The 20,863-nt window shown below is 48.2% G+C and overlaps 1 protein-coding gene across 1 annotated transcript in view; it reads right to left on the bottom strand.

Moving 5' to 3' along the window:
- UBE2QL1 (ubiquitin conjugating enzyme E2 QL1) overlaps positions 1–6,083 on the bottom strand; it is a 31,245-nt gene extending 25,162 nt beyond the window's left edge. The window contains exon 1 of the mRNA XM_083519655.1: positions 4,212–6,083. Within this exon, the coding sequence (XP_083375781.1) occupies positions 4,212–5,030 (819 nt within the window). The 5' untranslated portion in view covers positions 5,031–6,083. The remainder of the gene's footprint in view (positions 1–4,211) is intronic.
- Between the last annotated feature and the right edge of the window lie 14,780 nt (positions 6,084–20,863).

Raw genomic sequence — 20,863 nt, 5'->3', positions numbered from 1 at the left:
AAAACTGAATATACTATTAGTATGCGTAAGCAACTTAATCAGTACAATCCTCTGCATGCCCTTGAGTTCCATGGGAAATTTTTGTAAGTTAACGAATACACAGGTCCAAGTGCCCTGAGATTCCAGCACTAAAAAGAAGAAGAAGAGTTTGGATTTGATATCCCGCTTTATCACTACCCTAAGGAGTCTCAAAGCGGCTAACATTCTCCTTCCCCTTCGTCGCCCACAACAAACACTCTGTGAGGTGAGTGGGGCTGAGAGACTTCAGAGAAGTGTGACTGGCCCAAGGTCACCCAGCAGCTGCGTGTGGAGGAGCGGGGAATTGAACCCGGTTCACCAGATTACGAGTCTACCGCTCTTAACCACTACACCACACTGGCACTCTCTGGTGTCTGACATTGGCCAAGGGTCTGGGCCACTGAAAGTTTCACGCCCTGCCTTCTAGAAGAACATCACAGCAAGGGGTGGGCACCAACTTGCTCCCATCCATCCATCACGGAAGAAGCAGGTGCAGTGAGATTCTTCAACCCCTGCCTGCCAGTTGCCTTGGAACTGCAGAGTCGAAGGAAGCCCCATCAGTTGACCAGGGGGACTAAGAGATGATGTTGGGTTGTGTGGGCTTAGGCTGAGTGTTCACACAGGTGTGCACTGCTGCAGTCAAGCCAGCTTGAGGATAATTCACTCAAAAGGTGAGATATAGATATTCCAAAGAAATAAAGTGGATATATAAAGCCCAAACCTTACATAACCTTTTCGGTTATAACAGCCACTTAGTTCTCAAGACTGCCCTTAAAACTTCTAAACAAGGATTCATAATTCGAGAATGAAGCAAACTGAAAAGCTCAGCTAGTAAAAAAATAGGCTTATACAAGATCACCCAGGGGGACGTAGTCTGCCCTTAGTAATATATGGGATGGCATCTCTTGGAACCAAGATCTGGATCCCAATATCTGTGATAACTGGCGAAGCCAAGGCCACCTGTCTCAAACCCATCCTAAGAATACAGTATATGTCCTATCGTGCCACAATTATGTCATTTCTATCCTCAAAACATATTTTCCCCGTGGTCCACATGGAGAAGCGGTATTTAACTCAGTGGGTGACATCTGACTAAGTCAAACGGAGAAGACCCATTGAAATAAATGGACTCGTGTTCTATTGCTTTCAATGGGTTTACTCTGGAGTATGACTTGTTCAGATAACCCCCTATATATACCATTCAGTTCTAAGGGGCTGTAAGTATTGGTTTAACATGCTGGTATTCAGAGTTAACTTCAACCAAGCTATTATTATTATTTATTTATTTTAAAAGTTGGGTTTTTTTTTTTTACTTAGTTTTCAAATCTGTTTTAATTTATCTGTGTATATGTACATTCTGCATTTGGGGGTGGGAGGGTCTTTGGAGGTTAACACTGAAGAACATACCCAATGCCTACGCTGGAGCTATTAAAAAGAAAAAATGAAAGGTGCAATCCAGCAGGATACTATCATGCTCAAAGCCCACCGAAATGAACAAGATCTGCACAATGCCTTCATTTCAGTGGGGTTTGCACAGAAATTCCCACCAGACTGCAACCCAAACAGCTAAGGATGTTCCAAAGGGCATTGTCCTCTCTGTCTTGCTTAGTGATACTGATGTTTGGAAAGCAGGAGGAGGCACAAGAAGGATCTACAACCTGCATAAGTGCATTGCAATACGCAGTTGTTTAAAACCATTACTTGGAAATATGGGTTTGTAACCATTAGTCAATACCAAATTTAATTTATGACAGAGCGATTAATAAAAAAACGTATTTATAGACGGATTTATATACCGCCGTCTCGCAGAACATCAGGATGACATACGACGACAGAAAAACATTTAAAAGCAATACAAATTTTGCATTGGTCTGTGACCGTAGCGCACGTTTTCAGGGGAGGAAGGGATACAAAGCACATTAAGATCTTGAGGCCATTCATTGGGAGCTAGCCAAGGCAGGTACGCCCATTACAGCAACTTTTTTAAAAAAGAAATAAATGGGTGTGTGGATTTTCTTACCAAAATCCCTTCCCACCACATCCCAAAAACATTTTTCATGAAACAACAGAGCAGTGGAATTGTTGCTGTCTCTGTTTTGAAGACCGTATATCTGACTTTGGTTGCGATCCTATCCCTGCTTACTTGGGTGTAAATCGCACTAAACTCATCCAAATGTATATGCATAGGATTGGGTTGCACATATAGATATACATGAAACATATATGTGATTATACATAAGCAGGGAGACAAATATATATAAAAGGGGTCTCCTGCATATTTCGTCAAGATTACAAAGAGCCAGAAGGCTGGATTGGGGAGGCAGCTTAGATCTGGCAAGGTGGTAGCTTTATCTAGCTTAGGCTTCAGTTGATACCCATTCATTTCAGCAGACACCTCAAGAGCTTGGGGTTTATTATACACAAGAACTGTGGTGCTCCTTGCTTTGACTCACATATCCGTACAATCTTAAACGGGGCTGCAGAGGCTCTCCTTTGAAGGCATAGGCTTCATTTCATAACATCACCATCTTCACGCAGCACCACAATATAGATAGCTGTGTCAGGCTGTGAGACCGCTTTAAAACATCAAAAATGCTTTTCTGGATCAGAGCAAAGAACACACCGTGCCTCCATTTGTGTGAGCACTTGACCAGCCAGTCCTGGAATTAATTGCTCCCAGAATCAGACTCTTAGTCACTGGCACACTTGGTCTCCATCAATGCGCTGTATTTCCCCTTTTAGCCAACAGATGTACCGTAGTTGCAATCGTGTCATCTTGTAGCAAGGGACTGCCTACGTTACTGTTCTATATGACAAAATTCTTCTGCCAGTCAATTTGTCACTGGATGACTCAAAAGTTCCAGTTCTGGGAGAGGGGGAATAACTCACTTTTACTCACTCTCTCCGGATAATTCTGAATTTTATAAATTTTGGCTTTGCATGTCTGCCCCCCAAAGTCACCTTCTGTGGGGCACTCCTGGGCACCTTCTGTCACCTGGCAAAGGGCCACTTGTACCGTGTTGGGTTGCTGACCGCTGGACTCTACAGAGCCTCTTAGAATACGAATATCTCCTACTCAGCCCACCGAATACTACAGAGCAGTCATCCTCTTCCATTTACACAAAGATTTGGGGACCAGAACCATCTCCCCCATCTTTGAGAAAGAGGTTAGGATGCCTGCCCGCCCCTCCCCCCCGCCAGCGCTAGAGTTTGGCAAAAGGTTTTCTACACACCCTTTGGGGGAGGGGGGGTGGGGAGTTGGGCAGGGCTTGTTTGAGGTCCCGAAATATTTTTTGTAAGTGCTCTTGAAGCAGTGTGTGGCCCAAGATGGGCATCCCAGTATCCTTGCCAGTATTGCAGAAGAGGATGCTGGGACACAACTGAGCATCATCCCACAGGTGCACTCCCGCATCCTCTGAGACACTATAAGGTATGAAATAACCAATCTGCTGCTGTCCAGGTGTTGCAGGACTAAAACTCTGGGACCAAAGGGCTGCTGGGCGCTGGAAATCCAACATTTGGAGAGCTACCCCTTTTGTAAGGGATCTCTTGGATAAGGCACCAGTGGCGTAGCGTGGGTTGTCAGCACCCGGGGCAAGTAATTTGCGCCCCCTAGCCCGTGGATTTGCGCCCCCTAACCCTAACCCCCAGATGTTGCGCCCGGTGCGGCCGGCCCCCCTTGCACCCCCCACGCTACGCCACTGTAAGGCACACAGAATGGGATAGTTAAGAAGAAACAACCGAACAAGACATGAGGGACTGCAAATCTGATTGGATAAGTGGTGCTCCTCTGACCAATTTTTTAGCCACTTAGGCCTCCTTTAAATTTAAGAGGCGAAGGTTGGGAAGTCACAGATCGCCCACATCATGTGCGGTTTGGTATTCAGCCACGTGGATAATGCAGTGCAGCAAAATGGCAGCGAAGGAGATGGATTTGAGCCAAACCTCTAGCCTAGGCCTTTGCTCCAGAACACCCCCTTCAAGGCCAAGGCTCAGCGAGAGAAAGGGACCAGAGTCACAGAGGGAGCCAGCTGGCCAAATGTTAGCAGGGGGGAGAGGTTCAGGGGTGTTTCAACCACAGCCAGGCTGGGTGCCACCCAAGGCCTCTCAGTGGGCCAGGACCCGCTGCTTCTCACCCTAGAGAGCCCCCACACAAGAGTCCCCCCCACACCAGGAGCCCCTTCCTTCCTTACCTGCCCTTTGACAAGGCTGGCGGCAAACTGGCGCATGACGGCCTCGACGGTGTAGGCGCTGGACCAGCCTCTGGGGGTGAGGAGCTCCATGCAGATGGCGCCGCCGTCCAGGACGTAGCCGTTCTCCAGACGTGGGCTGAGCACCCGCATGAAGGGCGGCGCGAAGGGGAAGTTGTCCGGGAAGGTGAGGTTGAGCAAGATGTACTCGGTGTTGGTCTCCTTCATGTCCTGCCACAGCACCGAGTCCTTGTCCACCTGGTGCAGCTTCACGTTCCAGTCGAAGAGGCTCTCGTCCACCAGCTCCACCGAGATGAAGCGGTCGCTCAAGCGCGCGATGTCCTGCAGCTCCTTCATCAGCCGTCGGGTGCGCACTTGCGTGCAGTGCGCCTGCCGGCTGGCTGGCACCAGCGACGGCGGCACCAAGGCCGGGGTGCTGGAGCGCCCGACACTGCCCCCCGACGCCGGGTCCTTGCCCGAGCCAGCCTCCTTGGCGTCGCGCTGCTGCGCTTTCTCTGGCGCGCCGTCGGGGCTCGCCTGTTGCTGCTGCTGCTTGGCCACTTCCAGCACCTTCTTGGGCTTGTTGCGCGCGGGGCTGCTCCCTCTGCTGCTGCTGCAGCTCTCTTTGCCGGGGCTCCCGCAGCCGCTGGCCGGCGTGCCTTGCAGCTGCTGCTGCTGCTTATTCTTCTGGTTGCTTTTGCCCCGCAGCGAGGAGCCTTGCTGGATGCTGCCGCGACGGTGGTGGTGATGGTGATGCTTGGGGTCCTCGGTGTCCCTGTTGTGGATCCGGATGAGCCCGATTTTCCGCAGCAGGGTAGCCATGCTCCCAAGGGCTTTGGCCGCGCGGGTCGTCGGAGGGCAAAAGGAGGACGCAGAGACCCGCTACCTGCCCGAGCTAGGCAAGCCAAGCCGCGCACGCCTCGCCTCCCCTCGGGTGGCGAGCAGAGCGCAAACGGTGGGCAGAGGTTTGTGGAGTGGGGAGGCGAATCCGTTTGGAGGGGCGGCGGGAGGAAACAGAAAAGGCAGCGGGGGAAGGGTGGATGTGGCCGGATCCTGCCGCCTGCCCTCGCCTCCGCCGCAGCTGCTCAGGCGCCTCCTCTCAGCAGAGCCGTCGGTGCTGCTGCTGCTGCTGCTGGCAGCATTGCCGCAGTCGAGCCGCTTCTCCCCGGGTCACCAGAGCTCCGCCGCCAGAGCCATGGAATCCCACGTTGGAAAGCGCCGCCACCCCGGCTCCCTCCGCCCACTCCCGACGACACGCTGCTGCTGCTGCTGCAGGAGGCCGCTTCCTTCCACAATAACCTTCAGCTCCGATCGACTAAACCACGCGCGCGCGCACACACAATGGGATCCAGCCGGGCTTGCTCTTGGGGAGGGGGGTGTCTTCTTTCACCCAGTTTTTTTCTCCCCAGCGAGGTGAGATGGTGGCTCTGCCGCACGCGTTTATTTTGCAATTAATTCCCACCCACCCCTACTACCCACCGTCTGACTTTCCTCTCCTAGGGCACCCGTTTTTTCCCCCGGCTGCTTTGCAAGCAGGAACCCTCCGCTTCGGTCTTTTCTCCGGCCGGGGATCCGGCGCAGGCGAGGCTTAATACTGGAGCGAAGCCGTTCGTGCGCACCGGTGGGGGAGAAGATGGAGACGGCTCCCCCCTCCCCAGCCAAGGCGACCCCCCCTTCCGCTCGCCTCCTCGCGGCTGCAGGGTTTTGGGGAGCCCCCGTCAGCTGCGCGCGGCGCCTCCTTCTGCCTTGCAGGCTGCCCCGCGACTCTGCAGCGGATCTGACATTGCGGGGGGGGGGGAGGCGGAGAGGGAGGCAGAGGAGGAGAGAAAAAAACCCCGGTTAAAGCCCGCCTACTATTCTGTATGCGCAAGAAGAGGAGGGCCGAGCCAGGCAGATGCTCACGTGGTGGCAACCTGGGTCCCTACTGGTTGGAGGGGGAAAGGAGAAAGGGGATGGGGGGGGGTGGGAGAAGCTGGAATGATGTGGTTCTTGGAGGATGGAGGAGCGATGGCTGCTTCTTTTGCAGCAAGTCTCCTCCACCCTTCAGCACCTCCCGCCTCCCCCTCGCCATAGTATAATTCAGGATAATTGCAGGTGCGTGTGAACAAGAGACCTGCAAAATACCAAGGTGGCTGTCGGGGGGAGGGAGGCGGGAGGCGAAGAATCTGTAGACCTGCAACAGTTTTTTTTGGTTTTTGTTTTGTTTAAGAAATAAGATTTAAAAGCATGCCTTTCAGACCAAGGTTGATTCCAACAAGGACGGGGCGGGGGGGGGGAGGAAAAATGCAAGACGTATTAATGGGCTGTGTGTGTCTGAGCCTAAAAAAATAAGATAAATGTTCACATGCGTAAGGAGAGTAGACGTCCTTGGTTGTGGGCTAGGAAAGGAAAAAGATACCGGGGGTTTTATTGGGCTGCTTCTTGGCACTACAAAGAAAAAGGGATTCTTTTAGGGATTCTTTTTTCTGCCACCTATTTTCCATTCCTCGCGTGTAGCTATATATTTGTGTGGAAGCAACAAGAGCCCTGTGGCAACTTAAAGGCTTTCCTTGTAGCAAAAGTTTTATGTGACAATCAATGTTGGCCTTTAAGGTGCCAGAGGACTCGTGGTTTTTGCACAAGAGACTAACACAACTACGCCTCTATCCTATATATCTGAGGAGGAGGGCTGTTTTGCTTCTTGATATAGTGCCGTCAATTCACAAAGCGCTTTACAGAAGTATAGAATAGTACAGTGTAAGAGCTTCAGTTTTCCTCCCTGTGATTACTGGGAGAAATAATTTCACGGAGGGATCAGTCAGGATCTGTAGTAACTTAGGGCTCAGCCATGTTTTTGCCCCACACATTATAGGGACAAGGTCTGGGCTTTCCAGGCCTGTCTCAGAGCACTGTTTGCCCACCACTTTCCCCAGGAAAAACTGCTCTTTACTACTGAATCAGAGCATACAGCAATTTGGGTTTTCTGCAGCTGCACCAGTGGTAAAGAGCAGGGTTTCATGGCTGCACCAGTGCAAAAAAGAAAAAAATAAAGCTGTCAGACCTGGACCTGGAAAACATTTTCATGAATAACCTACAATGCAGTGTAATGTAATGCAATCTTACATTGACTGGAAAATATAAATTCGTTTTCTGTCATTTGCCCTGCGTCAGGTGGTGTAACAGCACCAACATGGGGGCCACATTTTACCCCACAGTGCCAATTTTGTATGAGCAGCAACTCTCACATTTCGTCCTGGCCACCTGGTTACAAGCCCTTAAACGTTGCAGCTGCCCCATGGGATGGATCCAGGGCTGCTGTAATGTGAAAAGCACATCTCAGTAGCATTTGCGTGTGGCACAAAGAGCATGCGAGTGGATCAGATGTGCATTTTATGGCCAACTCACCTATGTGACCATTGCGCCAAGTGATGATGTGCAATTACCCACCGCAGAGCGATCGTAAACACCTGAACTCAGCTGAAACGCAATACATGGTGATTTAAATTAAGCCAACTTAAATAACTGATGTAAATCAAATATCCCATTCAGGCATTCATATATTTCTTGAACAGACATGTAGAGTAGCCCATGGCCACATACAATTACAGTGGTGCCTCGCAAGACGAAATTAATTCGTTCCGCGAGTTTTGTCGTCTTGCGATTTTTTTCGTCTTGCGAAGCACGGTGTTGGGAAAGTTTTGGAAAAGCTTCAAAAATCACCAAAGTCTTTAAAAACCTAAAAAAAGGTTACCACACCGCGTTCTAGGAGTTGCTCCTCGAAGTCAAGTCGCAACTGTATTAACGGTGTTAAGAAAAAGGAAACAAACTTGCAAGACGTTTCCATCTTGCGAAGCAAGCCCATAGGGAAAATCCTCTTGCGAAGCAGCTCAAAAAACAAAAAACCCTTTCGTCTAGCGAGTTTTTTGTCTTGCGAGGCATTCGTCTTGCGAGGTACCACTGTAAGACATATTGGCGTGCAACTAAATGGAACCTTTATTACACCATTAAACCATAACCTACATGCTTTTTTTGCACTGCCGAATTGTGTCTGCTTAGAGAACAGTCTTCTTGGCTCTTTCTATCTACGTATGCAAACATTAAGCAAGAACACTTACTTAGGATGTTGCAGTAGTAGGCACTCTCATCTGTAAATGTCCCATAGCACAAAGTGAGACTTACTTCCGAGTAAACAAGGACTGAACTGGTCTGTAAGTTTCCAGGTCTTTCTGTACGTTTCGTGCTGATAGTTTTTAGATAAAAGAGTGTTCCTAGTGATATGGAAAGTATACGTGAAATATTTTAATTCAGTGGTTCTTATTTTGGTTTGGGACACAGACCACTTTGAGAATCTGATGAAAACTAAACCCACTTCCTATGGGGGGAAATCTACATGAGCACATTCATACAGAATTTTGCATACAATTAGTTGTATTGCATTGGGGTAAAAAGAAAAGAAAAAAAGGTCCCAGTTTTGTGCCCACAGCCACCCATGGACCATAGGTTAAGAACCCATGTTTTAAGCTATTAGAGTCATGAATATTCATAACTGAGGACTGAACCATTGTAGTTGAAGGACATGAAGAAGGAGTACAAAATCATCTATGAGTTCTGTGGATGATAATAATGACAGTGAGAATCTTTGGGTTCCTAGAACCTGTGACTCGCTAGTCCCTGGTTTGGTAGAAGGTGCACAATAAGAAAAGTAATACTGTACGTGCCTTGTTACTTCATTTATAATGCATACATTTCTGATTTCTAAAGTCAGATACTTTCCTCTATTTTTAATATACCATATTTTTCCATGTATAACACGCCCCCGTGTATAAGACAACTCCTATTTTTTTGGATCGCAGCAAAAAAAAATTTTTTTGGGGGGGGGAATTGCCCAAAGTTGTTGAGCTTTTCGGGGGGGGAGGGTGTCACCGGGACCAATCGCTCTACAGCCTGCCCGCCAATGCAAATTGCACGCATCGCCGCGCCCACCAACCGTATGAATGTACGCAGCCCAAAGCCCACCTGCACGCTTGACACAACCACAGCCAACTGCATGCACGACTCGCCGCTGACGTAAATAGCCCGCCCAAATGCTGCAGCCGCAGCCATTCGTCAGCAGGCCTTGCTGCAGCAACCAATCACACGCCAATCGCTGCTGAAAATCTCCTGCTGGCTGTTGCCACCAGTCCCCGGTCTCCCCTCTGGTATCCGTGTATAAGGTGACCCACAATTTTTGCCATTATTTCTGAGGAAAAAATATTGTCTTATACACGGTAGGCTCCCTCCACAGGCCATGCCTCCTCTTTTTAGGACACACCCCTCAGTGGCTTGGATTCACATTCTAAGTGCTTGGCTGGAATGTGCCCTTTAACCTCTTGTTTTCCAGGATGGAGGGTAGAGAGGGCTGTGTGAGCATAGATTGTAAAAAGGTAAAATTTGCCTTTGCTGTTCTCAATGGAACTTTTCTTGACTTCTGGTGTGTCTTGTTTTTCTGGCTGGCCTTCAGTCTTTGTTCTCAAGTCCCACCTTCTGGCTTGCCCTCGGATCTTGAGCACTCTTCAGTCTGGACTTCTGGTTCATGGCTTCTCATTCTCTTGTGACTGCTGCCCATGACTGCTGCCTTCTCTTCCATTGCTTATGGTGGTTGCCTGCACCTCTTCTGACTCTGAGAACAACTTCTCAAGAGATCCCAGCACTTTTGAGCTGGAGACTCCACAGCTCTGCCGGTTCCTGAGGAATAGGGCAAGAGCGCAGCTTTTTGAAACACCAACAGTTTTCTTGGAGGGATAATAATAATAATAATAATAATAATAATAATAATAATAATAATTTTATTATTTATATCCCGCCCATCTGGCTGGGTTTCCCCAGCCACTCTGGGTGGCTCCCAACAGAACACTAAAAACAGAATAAAACTTCAAACATTAAAAACTTCCCTAAACAGGGCTGCCTTCAGATGTCTTCTAAAAGTCAGATAGTTGTTTATTTCCTTGACATCTGATGGGAGGTTGCTCCACAGGACGGGCGCCACTGCCGAGAAGGCACTCTGCCTGGTTCCCTGTAACCTCACTTTTCGCAGTGAGGGAACTGCCAGAAGGCCCTCGGCGCTGGACCTCAGTGTCCAGATTGAGGACAACCTTCTAGCTTGGTGCGCTTGAATGCTCTGCAGCTAATCTGATTTAACCAGCTCCATGGTCCTGCTCTCCTGCTCTGTCTCCTGCCAGGCTTCACCAAAACACCTTGCAGGCTACAGTCTGGAGGAAAGAGTCTTCTGTCCCCTTAACATACTCTACTGGTTTTTCCTGTGCTTTGAACTGTTTCTGGTGGTATTCAGTTGGTCAACAGGTAACACCCAACTAGAACCCTGGGGTCAAAGCTCATGCATCCAAGCCATAGCTGTCAACTTAGAGAAAATAAGGGATCAGCAGCCAAAATAAAGGATTTTAGTCAACCAGCAGCCAAACGAAGCCTCAAGCGGTGGTTCCCACAGCGCAGCAACCCGGCAGAGGGGATGCAGCAAGGAAAACCACCGCTGGGAAGCGCTGAGCAAAGGTGAGTCCCCAGGAAGGAGAAGAGTTTGGATTTGATATCCTACTTTATCACTACCCGAAGGAGTCTCAAAGCGGCCAACATTCTCCTTTCCCTTCCTCCCCCCATAACAAACACTCTGTGAGGTGAGTGAGGCTGAGAGACTTCAAAGAAGTGTGACTGGCCCAAGGTCACCCAGCAGCTGCATGTGGAGGAGCTGAGATGCGAACCCGGTTCCCCAGATTATGGGTCTATCGCTCTTAACCACTACACCAACGCGGCTGATTTGATTGGCACAGGGCATGCAAGCTCCACCCCCCAGTCGTTCTTAGACTCCTTATTGGGTGAGCAATGCAGCCAAGCAACACAGTTGGAGCCTCCCTGCTCCCTGGCCGGGAGGGAGGGAGGGAGAGGAGCTGCTTCCTTTGAAACCCAGGAAATATAAGGGACATCATCAATCCGGGACAGCAGCGGGAAACGGCGCTGGGATAAGGGAGTTTCCCGCCAAATAAGGGACGGTTGACAGCTATGAGCCAAGCTGAGCCAAAGAGTGAAGAGGAGGGAGGGTGGAACACTGAGGAGAAAGCTATGTTAAGGTGTACTTTTCTTCCAAGCGTTCAAAAGGAGATTGCCTTCAATCAATAAATCCACACATGTTACTAGAACCACCATCTCTCTTGCTTCTTCTAAATCTCTCCAAAGCCATGCTTTTCATCAACGCTTTGACTTGTTCCTTACCTTCAGATGAAACATAGTCTGAAGTATGTACATTTACACTGACAAATCTCCAGCCTATTACACTTGACTCTCATCTTTCTTCCTGGCTATGCTTTTCTCCTGTTGTCACCTCTTTGACACATTTGAGATGGTACATTCCTTTGGGGCGCGATCTTTCTTACGCTTACATTGCTGTTCTTTAAAAAGTGCCATGTACAATATTGTTGTGAGTTTGTGAGCTGCCTGGACCCTGCTTCTGATTCCTGGGTGCTGGACACTGAATTTGGCATGTTAAAATACAAGTCAGGCTGGCATCCCATGTTCAAGAAATCACCTGGGAATGTCTCTTAATTCCTGGATCCAACACAGATTCAGTTGCTGGAATGGTGAGGCCAGCCTGGTAATGACCCACTAAAGATGGTTTGTTAGGGGGACAAAGGGGGTGTTTCTGTGCCAGAGGGTAAATGGGAGGGGTCCCACCATCATCTCAGAATTAGTTAGAAAGACAAAAGGCTTTGAAGTAGAGTTTTAGAGTTGTTGTGATGTAAGTTTGAGAGAAAAAGTGGCAATCTTTAAACGCAAATTCCTAGAGTCAGAGCTATGTTTGATTTCTTTTTGAATCCACAGCTGCAGAAATGGGGGACTCAGGGCCCTATTGAAGTGTTAATGCTGTGAGCCCCTCCATGGCAGGCGCAGGTTGTATATCTTGAGTAAATAAACCATATATCATAAAGACACCACAGTCTCCACTGGGCCTTGTTTCCAAAAGGAGCAACAAACCCTGGGTAAGTGCTTGGAACCCCAGAATCTTGCACCGCTTGGAGATCGGGGTGACATGTAACAATATGAGCGACAGTAAAAAGGAATTTGTATATGACAAAGATGAGGCACCTGGTGATTGGACATGTGTGCATGGAATGCCAGACAACCAAGCAATAGTACAAGGCCATTTCCCCCAGAGAAAAAGCAGGAGGAATCGGAGGTGAAAAACCAGGGATTAGTTATGGGTTCCCCAGGGCTTATGAGGTGAGCCTACTGTCCCTACTTCCTTCCAAGGAAACTAAGAGAAGAAATCTCTGCAACACAAAGTTCAGGAGAAACTAGGTCAGCGCCACCTGCCACTCGGCGTTCAGAAAAGAACATGCAGTGCCCGTCGTCACTTCAGTTAGAGCTGCCGTTCGATGCCCTCGTTCTGCTCTTCTTTGCTCTCATGCCACGTTAGGGCCTACCATTTCGTTATTTGCCCACAGCCATTTCGCTCCTTGGAACACGCACTTTCTGGTTCCCATGGCAACACCCATCTTATTCTGTTTGTTCCCTACGGCTTCCTCCTTGCAGCCGTTGAGTCTTCGCTCTCTCTCTCTCTCTCTCTCTTCGCTGAAGCCATTTGTGCTGTTGCATCTCACTGGCATTTTCCAATGCCTACTTTTCAGCTGACCCGAGTCCCCTTTGGTTTAGCTCTACGTACATAGCTTTCTAAGCCTGTTCATGCTCCTTCTCCATCTGTGGCGCCTTGATTACTTTCAGTTATCCCGGCCACTGCTTTCAGCAGAGGCTTCTTTTGTTCACTGACACAGGGGCATCAAGATAGACCATGGTACATAGAATTCCATCACCCATTCACACATGTATTATCCAAAGACAATGCCATCACCATCCCTAGCATTTGTACCACACTTTTGAGTGTTTGCTTCATATAGCATTATCTCTAATCCTTTCAGCAACCCTGAAGGGTATCCCCAGTGATACTTTTCTAGAAAAAGAGGTGCCCGAACTCACCACGAGCTTCTCTTATGATGACAATGGCACACACCTGAGAGGTGCCAGAACTTAGATCTGGTGAGTTCTGGCTGAAAAAGAAGTCCTGGGTATCCCCATATTGCAGCTGAGGAGTAAAGGTTGAAAAAACATATTTTAATAAATTAAATTAACGATGTCTAAATCTTCCAAAGCTGCATGCCCACCATCGCTGTGGGGTGGACAGCAACCGAGAGCTGTTTGCTTAGGGTTATATCCCGCTTTTAAACCATTAGGCCCACAAAGTGCTTAACAGCATTTAAAAGACCTAATTTCTCCTTTCCCTTTCCCGTTCTGTTCCAAATACTGTATAGATCTAACCCTCCCCTAAGCTGCCTTCCTGTGTTGAGTTTGCGGGGAGGTATCTGTGGGGAACAGGACGATGCCCTCAGAGGACCTTAAATAAGTAAGAAATGCAGCTGGAAGGATAGCCATGCGGCTGGCTCAGTAAAAACCCACAGCACGTCCAGCCCTGCGGCTTTTGTGTCTGTATTGGCTAAGCTTGAGACAGACTGTTCACCTGGCCTCTTCCTAGTCAGCATAACAAAGGCAGCTGTGGAGGCCTATAATCATCGCGATTGGTGGTGGTGATGCCGCAATTCTTTTTGCTTGCTTGGCAAAAGGACCCTCGCTCCCCAGAGGGCTTTAAAGCATGTCCAGTAAAGCTGTTCTTTCCTTTCTTCCTCTGACCCGATAGTTGCATACCCTCCAAATTGTCCCTATTTTCCAGGGACAGTCCTGGAATTACGAAAGCCATCCCGGCTTCTGATTTGATCCCGGAATGTGGCAGCAGCGAGGGAGCTTCCGCGGCCTTTGAGAACCATCTCTGAGATGCAGGTGGACGGCAGGTGGATGGGCAAGAAAAAAGGGGGAGCTGAGCAGAGCACAAGAAGTCTTGATTAAAAAATAAAACGCTTTGCGTGTCCATGTCTAACCTTGCCCCTTTCCAAAATTTATTTATTGGTATGTGTTTTTCTTTTTGTAAATCTACCAAAGAATAAAATACAGTGGTACCTCGAGTTACATACGCTTCAGGTTACATACGCTTCAGGTTACAGACTTCGCTAACCCAGAAATAGTACCTCGGGTTAAGAACATTGCTTCAGGATGAGAACAGAAATCGTGCTCCGGCGGCACAGCAGCAGCAGGAGGCCTCATTAGCTAAAGCAGTGCTTCAGGTTAAGAACGGTTTCAGGTTAAGAATGGACCTCCAGAACGAATTAAGTACTTAACCCGAGGTACTACTGTAAAATAAAAGAAAATCTGGATTAAGGGTTTTTTCAGGTTGGTGGAGGGCTTGTGTGCTGTGTCCCATTGGTGTAATGGTGGTGGAAATTCTCTGCTGGGGATGGGGCAGAAATGGGGAGTCGAGGAGGGTCAGTTGTGGGGGGAGTGAGAAATGTCCCTATTTTTATCTGTGGAATGTTGGAGGGTTGAACCTCCAAGCTGAGAACCAGGCTCCTCACCAGGGTTGGACCAAGACATTCCGCCACCTGAGGCGAACCACAAAATTATGCCCCCCACCTCACCCCTGGTCAGGGAAGAAGGGGGTGAGTGAAGATCTACATCAGAAACAAGAGGGAAATGAAGGTCTGCTGTACTTGGGGAACAAGGGTGGAAGGAGACCACCAGCATCTTCTATCCACTAAGCAGGAACACTGAGTGATGCATTCATTGGAGGCCAAATCTGCTGCCTATGTGGATCCTGCCACCTGAGGCAGTCGCCTCACCTTGCTTTGTGAGTGGGCCGGCCCTGCTACTCACTTCTAGTGACTTTACTTTGCGCAGGGGTGGATTTTGGTAACATGGTACCCTGAGCGAGGACAAATTTTGCCCCCACTTTCTTATTTTCACCATAATTCCTTTTGATATACAGTGGTGCCCCGCAAAACGAATGCCTCACAAGACGGAAAACTCGCTAGACGAAAGAGTTTTCCGTTTTGGAGGTGCTTCGCAAAACGAATCTCCTATGGGCTTGCTTCGCAAGACGAAAATGTCTTGTGAGTTCCTGCTGGTTTTTTCCCCTCCCCCCCTTTTTCTAAGCCGCTAAGCCGCTTATCAGCTGATCCAATCAGCAGATAAGCCGCTAAAAGCTGCTAAAAGCCACTAATAGCGCTAATCCGTCAATGGGCTTGCTTGGCAAGATGAAAAAACCGCTAGACGAAGAGAATCACAGAACAGATTCTTTTCGTCTTGCGAGGCACCACTGTACGTGCCTCAGTAGGTACTCATGGGTGGTGGTGTGTGTTGTTATTTTGCTCCAGGGTTTGTTAGACTACAACTCCCATCAGCCCCATCATCATGGCTGGCGGTCAGGAATGATGGAATTTGTAGTCCAAAGCTTCTGGAAAAGACTGGGAAGACACAATAGGAAAGGATCCTGAGAGTAGATAGGATAAAAGGTAAAGGAACCCCAGTCATGACCGACTCTGGGGTTGCAGTGCTCATCTCGCTTTATTGGCCAAGGGAGCCAGCGTTTGTCTGCAGACAGCTTCCGGGTCATGTGGCCAGCATGACTAAGCCGCTTCTGGCGAACCAGAGCAGCGCACGGAAACGCCGTTTACCTTCCCGCCAGAGCGGTACCTATTTATCTACTTGCACTTTGACGTGCTTTTGAACTGCTAGGTTGGCAGAAGCTCGGACCGAGCAACAGGAGATCGGCAAGTCCTAGGCTCTGTGGTTTAACCCACAGCGCCACCCAGGATAGCACTGGCCAAATATAAGCCAATCTGCGTAGCTATAGGGTGTGGGGAGAGAAGAGAAGAGAAATTGTATGTCAGACTGCACAGCCATTACCATTGCAGAATGGAGTGGAAGTTCTCAAAGGACCTAAAGACAACACTGCCATGTATTACAGCATCCCGACAAATGTCTGCTGAAAGCATTCTTTTAAATATTTGAAGGAAGGAAGATTCATGATGAGCTCCCTAGATAGTTTGTTCTACTGCTGAACTGCCCTTCTAATTAGGATTTCGGCTTGGACCCTATATCATTCTGTTGCCACCTCTTCTACTAAGGGCCCTTTGGAGTCTCTTGATTTAGGGAGCAGAAAGTGTGGGGCAGCATTGGTTGGAGGTGTATGCGTGGGCAAGGTGGGATTAAAGGATTAAAGTGGGCTTCACAATCCACATTAAACCAATGGGCCCTGAATGTGGGTTAACACTAATTTTTGTTCTTTGTGATGTTGTGTACTCCTGTGTTTTCCACAAACAGTTTTGGCCAGAAAAGACCTTCTTTCAGGGGCAGCCAGCACGGCAGATATGAAAAATCTGCAAGGAAGTGTGTGTTTCTGCCCTTTCCAGTGTTTTTTGCTGCCTAGAGCCCTGTTTATCCTGTTTACCTAGTTACCAGCTCTGGCCATGAGGCTCCTTGTAAGGCATGAAACCGAACAAGTCAGACCATCTCAAATTGAGAAGCGAGAAAGAAGGAAAGGAAGACCTTGTGAAGCACCTTGGGAAAATTCAGAATGGGGAAAAGAGGTTTGTTATTGTTTTTAAACAAACCCTCTTCAAGTACTGCTACTCTGATAAAGCCCCAGCAGCTAATTTCAATTAATCATCATCATCATCATCATCATCATCATCATCATCAGGCAATCCAATGGTAGATTTCCACCATTAGTTCTCATCTGGCACTCAGCTAGCCTGGGAATCTCAGATTTCTCAAGGACTTTTTCCATACTTGTGCTAGACCTAATACAGTGCCAGCAGCCAGTCCCCACACTGTGTGGGGGGCGGGATACAGGTGTGTGTTTGGGGTGTAGGGAAAGCCACAAAACTTCTTCACCTTTGTTATTGCTTGACAAGCACCCATGATGTTAGTTTTATGTCATAAGAACTGCATGGAAATTGGTTTGTTTGTTTCTAAGGAAAAGCTCCTGTTATGGCAGGGCAGTGCGAGCTACAGAGCACTGCAGTAGACGAGGTCACCAGGGACATTGAAGACATAATCCAGCACTTTAAAGGCGTGATCCAGCACTTCAATGGAGGACCTCAGTACTGCAGCTATAGACAACACCGTAGAGGAAAGATCCAGTTCTTATGGAGCCCAGAGGGAGGAGAAAGAAGTAGTTGAGACACGCATACTCTCTGAGCATCCAGACCCAACTGGTCCAGCATCTTCATCCTGATGGATGCCACTTCTTCCATCGCTGCACCCTCCATCTTCACTCCAGGTGGACCTTCAACATGGCAAGAAACCTACACACCTACATCAGCCAGCGCTGATGTGGCTGGATGGTTTTGGGGTGTCTGTATGAAGTTCCCAAGTGTGCCAGGTCCTGGTACGTACTGTTGGATATGGTCTGGGATGGGCAACGATGTAGGACAGTTTTCATATGCATGGATGCAATTGCACACCTTCTAACACATGTTGAGGTCTTAATAAGATGCATCAAATACAGTGGTACCTTGGGTTACATATGCTTCAGGTTACATACGCTTCAGGTTACAGACTCCGCTAACCCAGAAATAGTACCTTGGGTTAAGAACTTTGCTTCAGGATGAGAACAGAAATCGTGCTGCAGCGGCGTGGCGGCAGTGGAAGGCCCCATTAGCTAAAGTGGTCTTCAGGTTAAGAACAGTTTCAGGTTAAGAACGGACCTCTGGAACGAATTAAGTTCTTAACCCGAGGTACCACTGTACGCACGTGCAGGGGAATGGAAGACACCATTAAAAGGGTGGGGGGAGTTAGAAATCCCCAAATGAGCAAAACAATCCTAATCCTCACATCTGGACCAAAGATACGCTGTTGCTGCACTGGTGGAAAGCCCACAACGTGCCTGGTGCGGCAGTAAAACTGCTAGCTCATTTGCAAAGCTAAGCAGGGTCTGGTTTGAGATTAACATGTGTCACAAGGGATTGGACTAGATGACTCTCACGGGTCCCTTCCAACTCTATGATTCGATGATTCTCTGTCCCCAGAATTCCTGGAAACACCACCAAAGCCTACCAATCAAGGACTGAGCTGGATATGGCATCTACTTGTGGATGGTATAGAGGCCACACCCTCAACATGCAAAAAATTTAGAACACTGGACAGTAACCACAAGCCCCACCCCCTGCCCTTGCAGAGCTCTCTTCAACTGACAGACTCTCCAGTGTAGGTAAAGATAAGATAAAGGACCCCTGGACGGTTAAGTCCAGTCAAAGGCGACTATGGGGTTGCGGCGCTCATCTGGCTTTCAGGATGAGGGAGCTGGTGTTTGTTCACAGACAGCTTTCTGGGCCATGTGGCCAGCATGACTAAACTGCTTCTGGTGCAACAGGATACTGTGTCAGAAACCAGACCACACAGAAATACCTTTTACCTTCCTGTTGCAGTGGTACCTATTTATCTACTTGCACTGGTGTGCTTTCGAACTGCTAAATTGGCAGGAGCTGGGACAGAGCAACGGGAGCTCACCCCATTGTGGGGATTCGAACCGCCAACCTTCTGATTGGCAAGCCCAAGAGGCTCAGTGGTTTAGACCACAGCGCCACCCGCGTCCAATGTAGGATAGCAGCCTAGATAATGTGTTCATGCTAATCTGTTGCAGCAAAAGCAGCAAAGTGTTGTGGCACCTTAGAGACTAACAACTAAATAATAAAATTGTAGGGATGAGGGAAGAGTTGTGCTACTAATCCCTCAGGATTTTGCAGGCAGTACTGTTAAACTGGTGGATCTGGTACAGGGTTTTAGGAAAACAGTTCCATCACAAATATAGGGCAAAGAATAGAAACAAATCTGCTACCAAGAAACCACAATACCTTACCTCAGAACTGTTGTGAAATGAATCGGATTGCTCAGTAATAATAAGTGATATCTCGCTGTAAAAGAGCTATAAAACAAGTTGCAGTGGAATAAATGTATTTAACCTCATGTTCTGGCTTAAATATTCTGGCTGTATTTTCACAAAGCACAATATTATCAGGAAGAGGCTCTATGTAAAACCCCCAAATAATAATATGTTTAAATATTTGTGAAACAGATTTACTTGAAGCTGCCTGGGCTTCTATTGTATTGGCCTTCTAGAGAAACACTTTCTTACACAGTTTAGCAGATATGGCTGGGGGAAAAAATGCTCAAGGAAGCATTTGCCTAAGTAAATATTCAAAACATGTTTGTGGAAAGCAACCCCCCCCCCCCCCCAGTTCCCAAGTGTGAAAAATTATACTGGAAGAAATATGATTCCAAGAGCTACAAGGATCTACCTAGACAGCAACAAGAAATAAATATGATTTACAGGCCTAGTTGAAAATAATCAAGTTGTCACATTGAGTTTGGACGAGTGAATATCGATTTATCGGTTTAGGTTTCCATCCCACTCTCCTAAGGACTGCACGTTGCCAAGGTTATTTTGTAATTAACTTAAAATGCATTTGAGATCTGCTCAGACTCTGTAGGCAACTCGCAACACAATGTGTTAACTGCATTGCTTGCTATAATTTATGTTCAGTGGGGTTCACCTGAAAGGAAATCTGTTTAGGCCTACAGTTCATACCACCCAACTGAATATGAGAGTTAAGGGAATGATCCCACTGGGAAGGTCTGTAGCGCAAGGTCTACTAATGTCAACAAGAGCTTTTTATGCCTTTCACGTCTATGGGGTTTGTGCAGGAGACCTTCCTAGGGGGTTATGCCCAGTGTAGGCAAGGCTGTTCTTTCGATTTGACTTTGTGACATCTTGACATGAACAACTTTGAGTTGACCAGGACATCATGCAGAGTGAGAGGAGTGAAAGTCATTGAGACACCTACATGTTGTACTGTAATTCTAAATACATTCGCTTGGAAGTGTCCTGGAGCTGATCACTAGAGTTGGGGACAAGGGAACGCATGCCATGACATAAAGAATATCCTCAGAACGCCACTCTGTAGCCTCCATCCCTGGCTAAGTAGCAATGAAACACAACAGTTTCAGGGTGGGCAGCTGAACTCTCCAGTGCCATGTTGTTTGTTGGCATCTGTCCTGAGAGACAATGGAGTGTGCCTCCGGGGGTGAAGCAAACCACTGTGTTGGCAGCACCAAAGTGACCTTCTAGGGTGCAAGCCTATGGAGGTCCTGGGCTTTTTAGACAACAAGGCTCCTCAACTTGGCAACACTGGTGTGGTCCAAAGGAAAGCACAACAATATGTTTGGCACCAGCTTGGCTGCTGGACCTGTTGGAAGGAGGCATACAAGGCGCCATCCAATCGCCTTAGGAACCCCACTTGGGATTTGTGTAGGGTTTAAAGTAAAGGTAAAGGGACCCCTGACCATTAGGTCCAGTTGTGGCCGACTCTGGGGTTGCGGCGCTCATCTCGCTTTATTGGCCGAGAGAGCCAGCGTACAGCTTCCGGGTCATGTGGCCACCATGACTAAGCCACTTCTGGCAAACCAGAGCAGCACACAGAAATGCCGTTTACCTTCCCGCCGGAGTGGTACCTATTTATCTACTTGCACTTTGACGTGCTTTCGAACTGCTAGGTTGGCAGGAGTGTGTAGGGTTTCCTCCTTAACAATTTCTTCTCCTGAAGATGTCCCACAAGACAGCAGAGGTTTAGGAGCAGATTTTTCCTTCTCCTAAATGGGCTCCTTTCCCAGGTTGAGGAGAACATCTGCCCCTCACTTCCCTCCACAGCTTGTGCAGAAACTACCTTCCTGACCATTGGATAGTGGGA

The sequence above is a fragment of the Podarcis liolepis genome (genome assembly GCF_965112155.1).
Source record: "Podarcis liolepis genome assembly, chromosome: 8".
NCBI lineage: Eukaryota > Metazoa > Chordata > Lepidosauria > Squamata > Lacertidae > Podarcis > Podarcis liolepis.
This window is presented reverse-complemented; position numbering and strand designations above follow the sequence as displayed.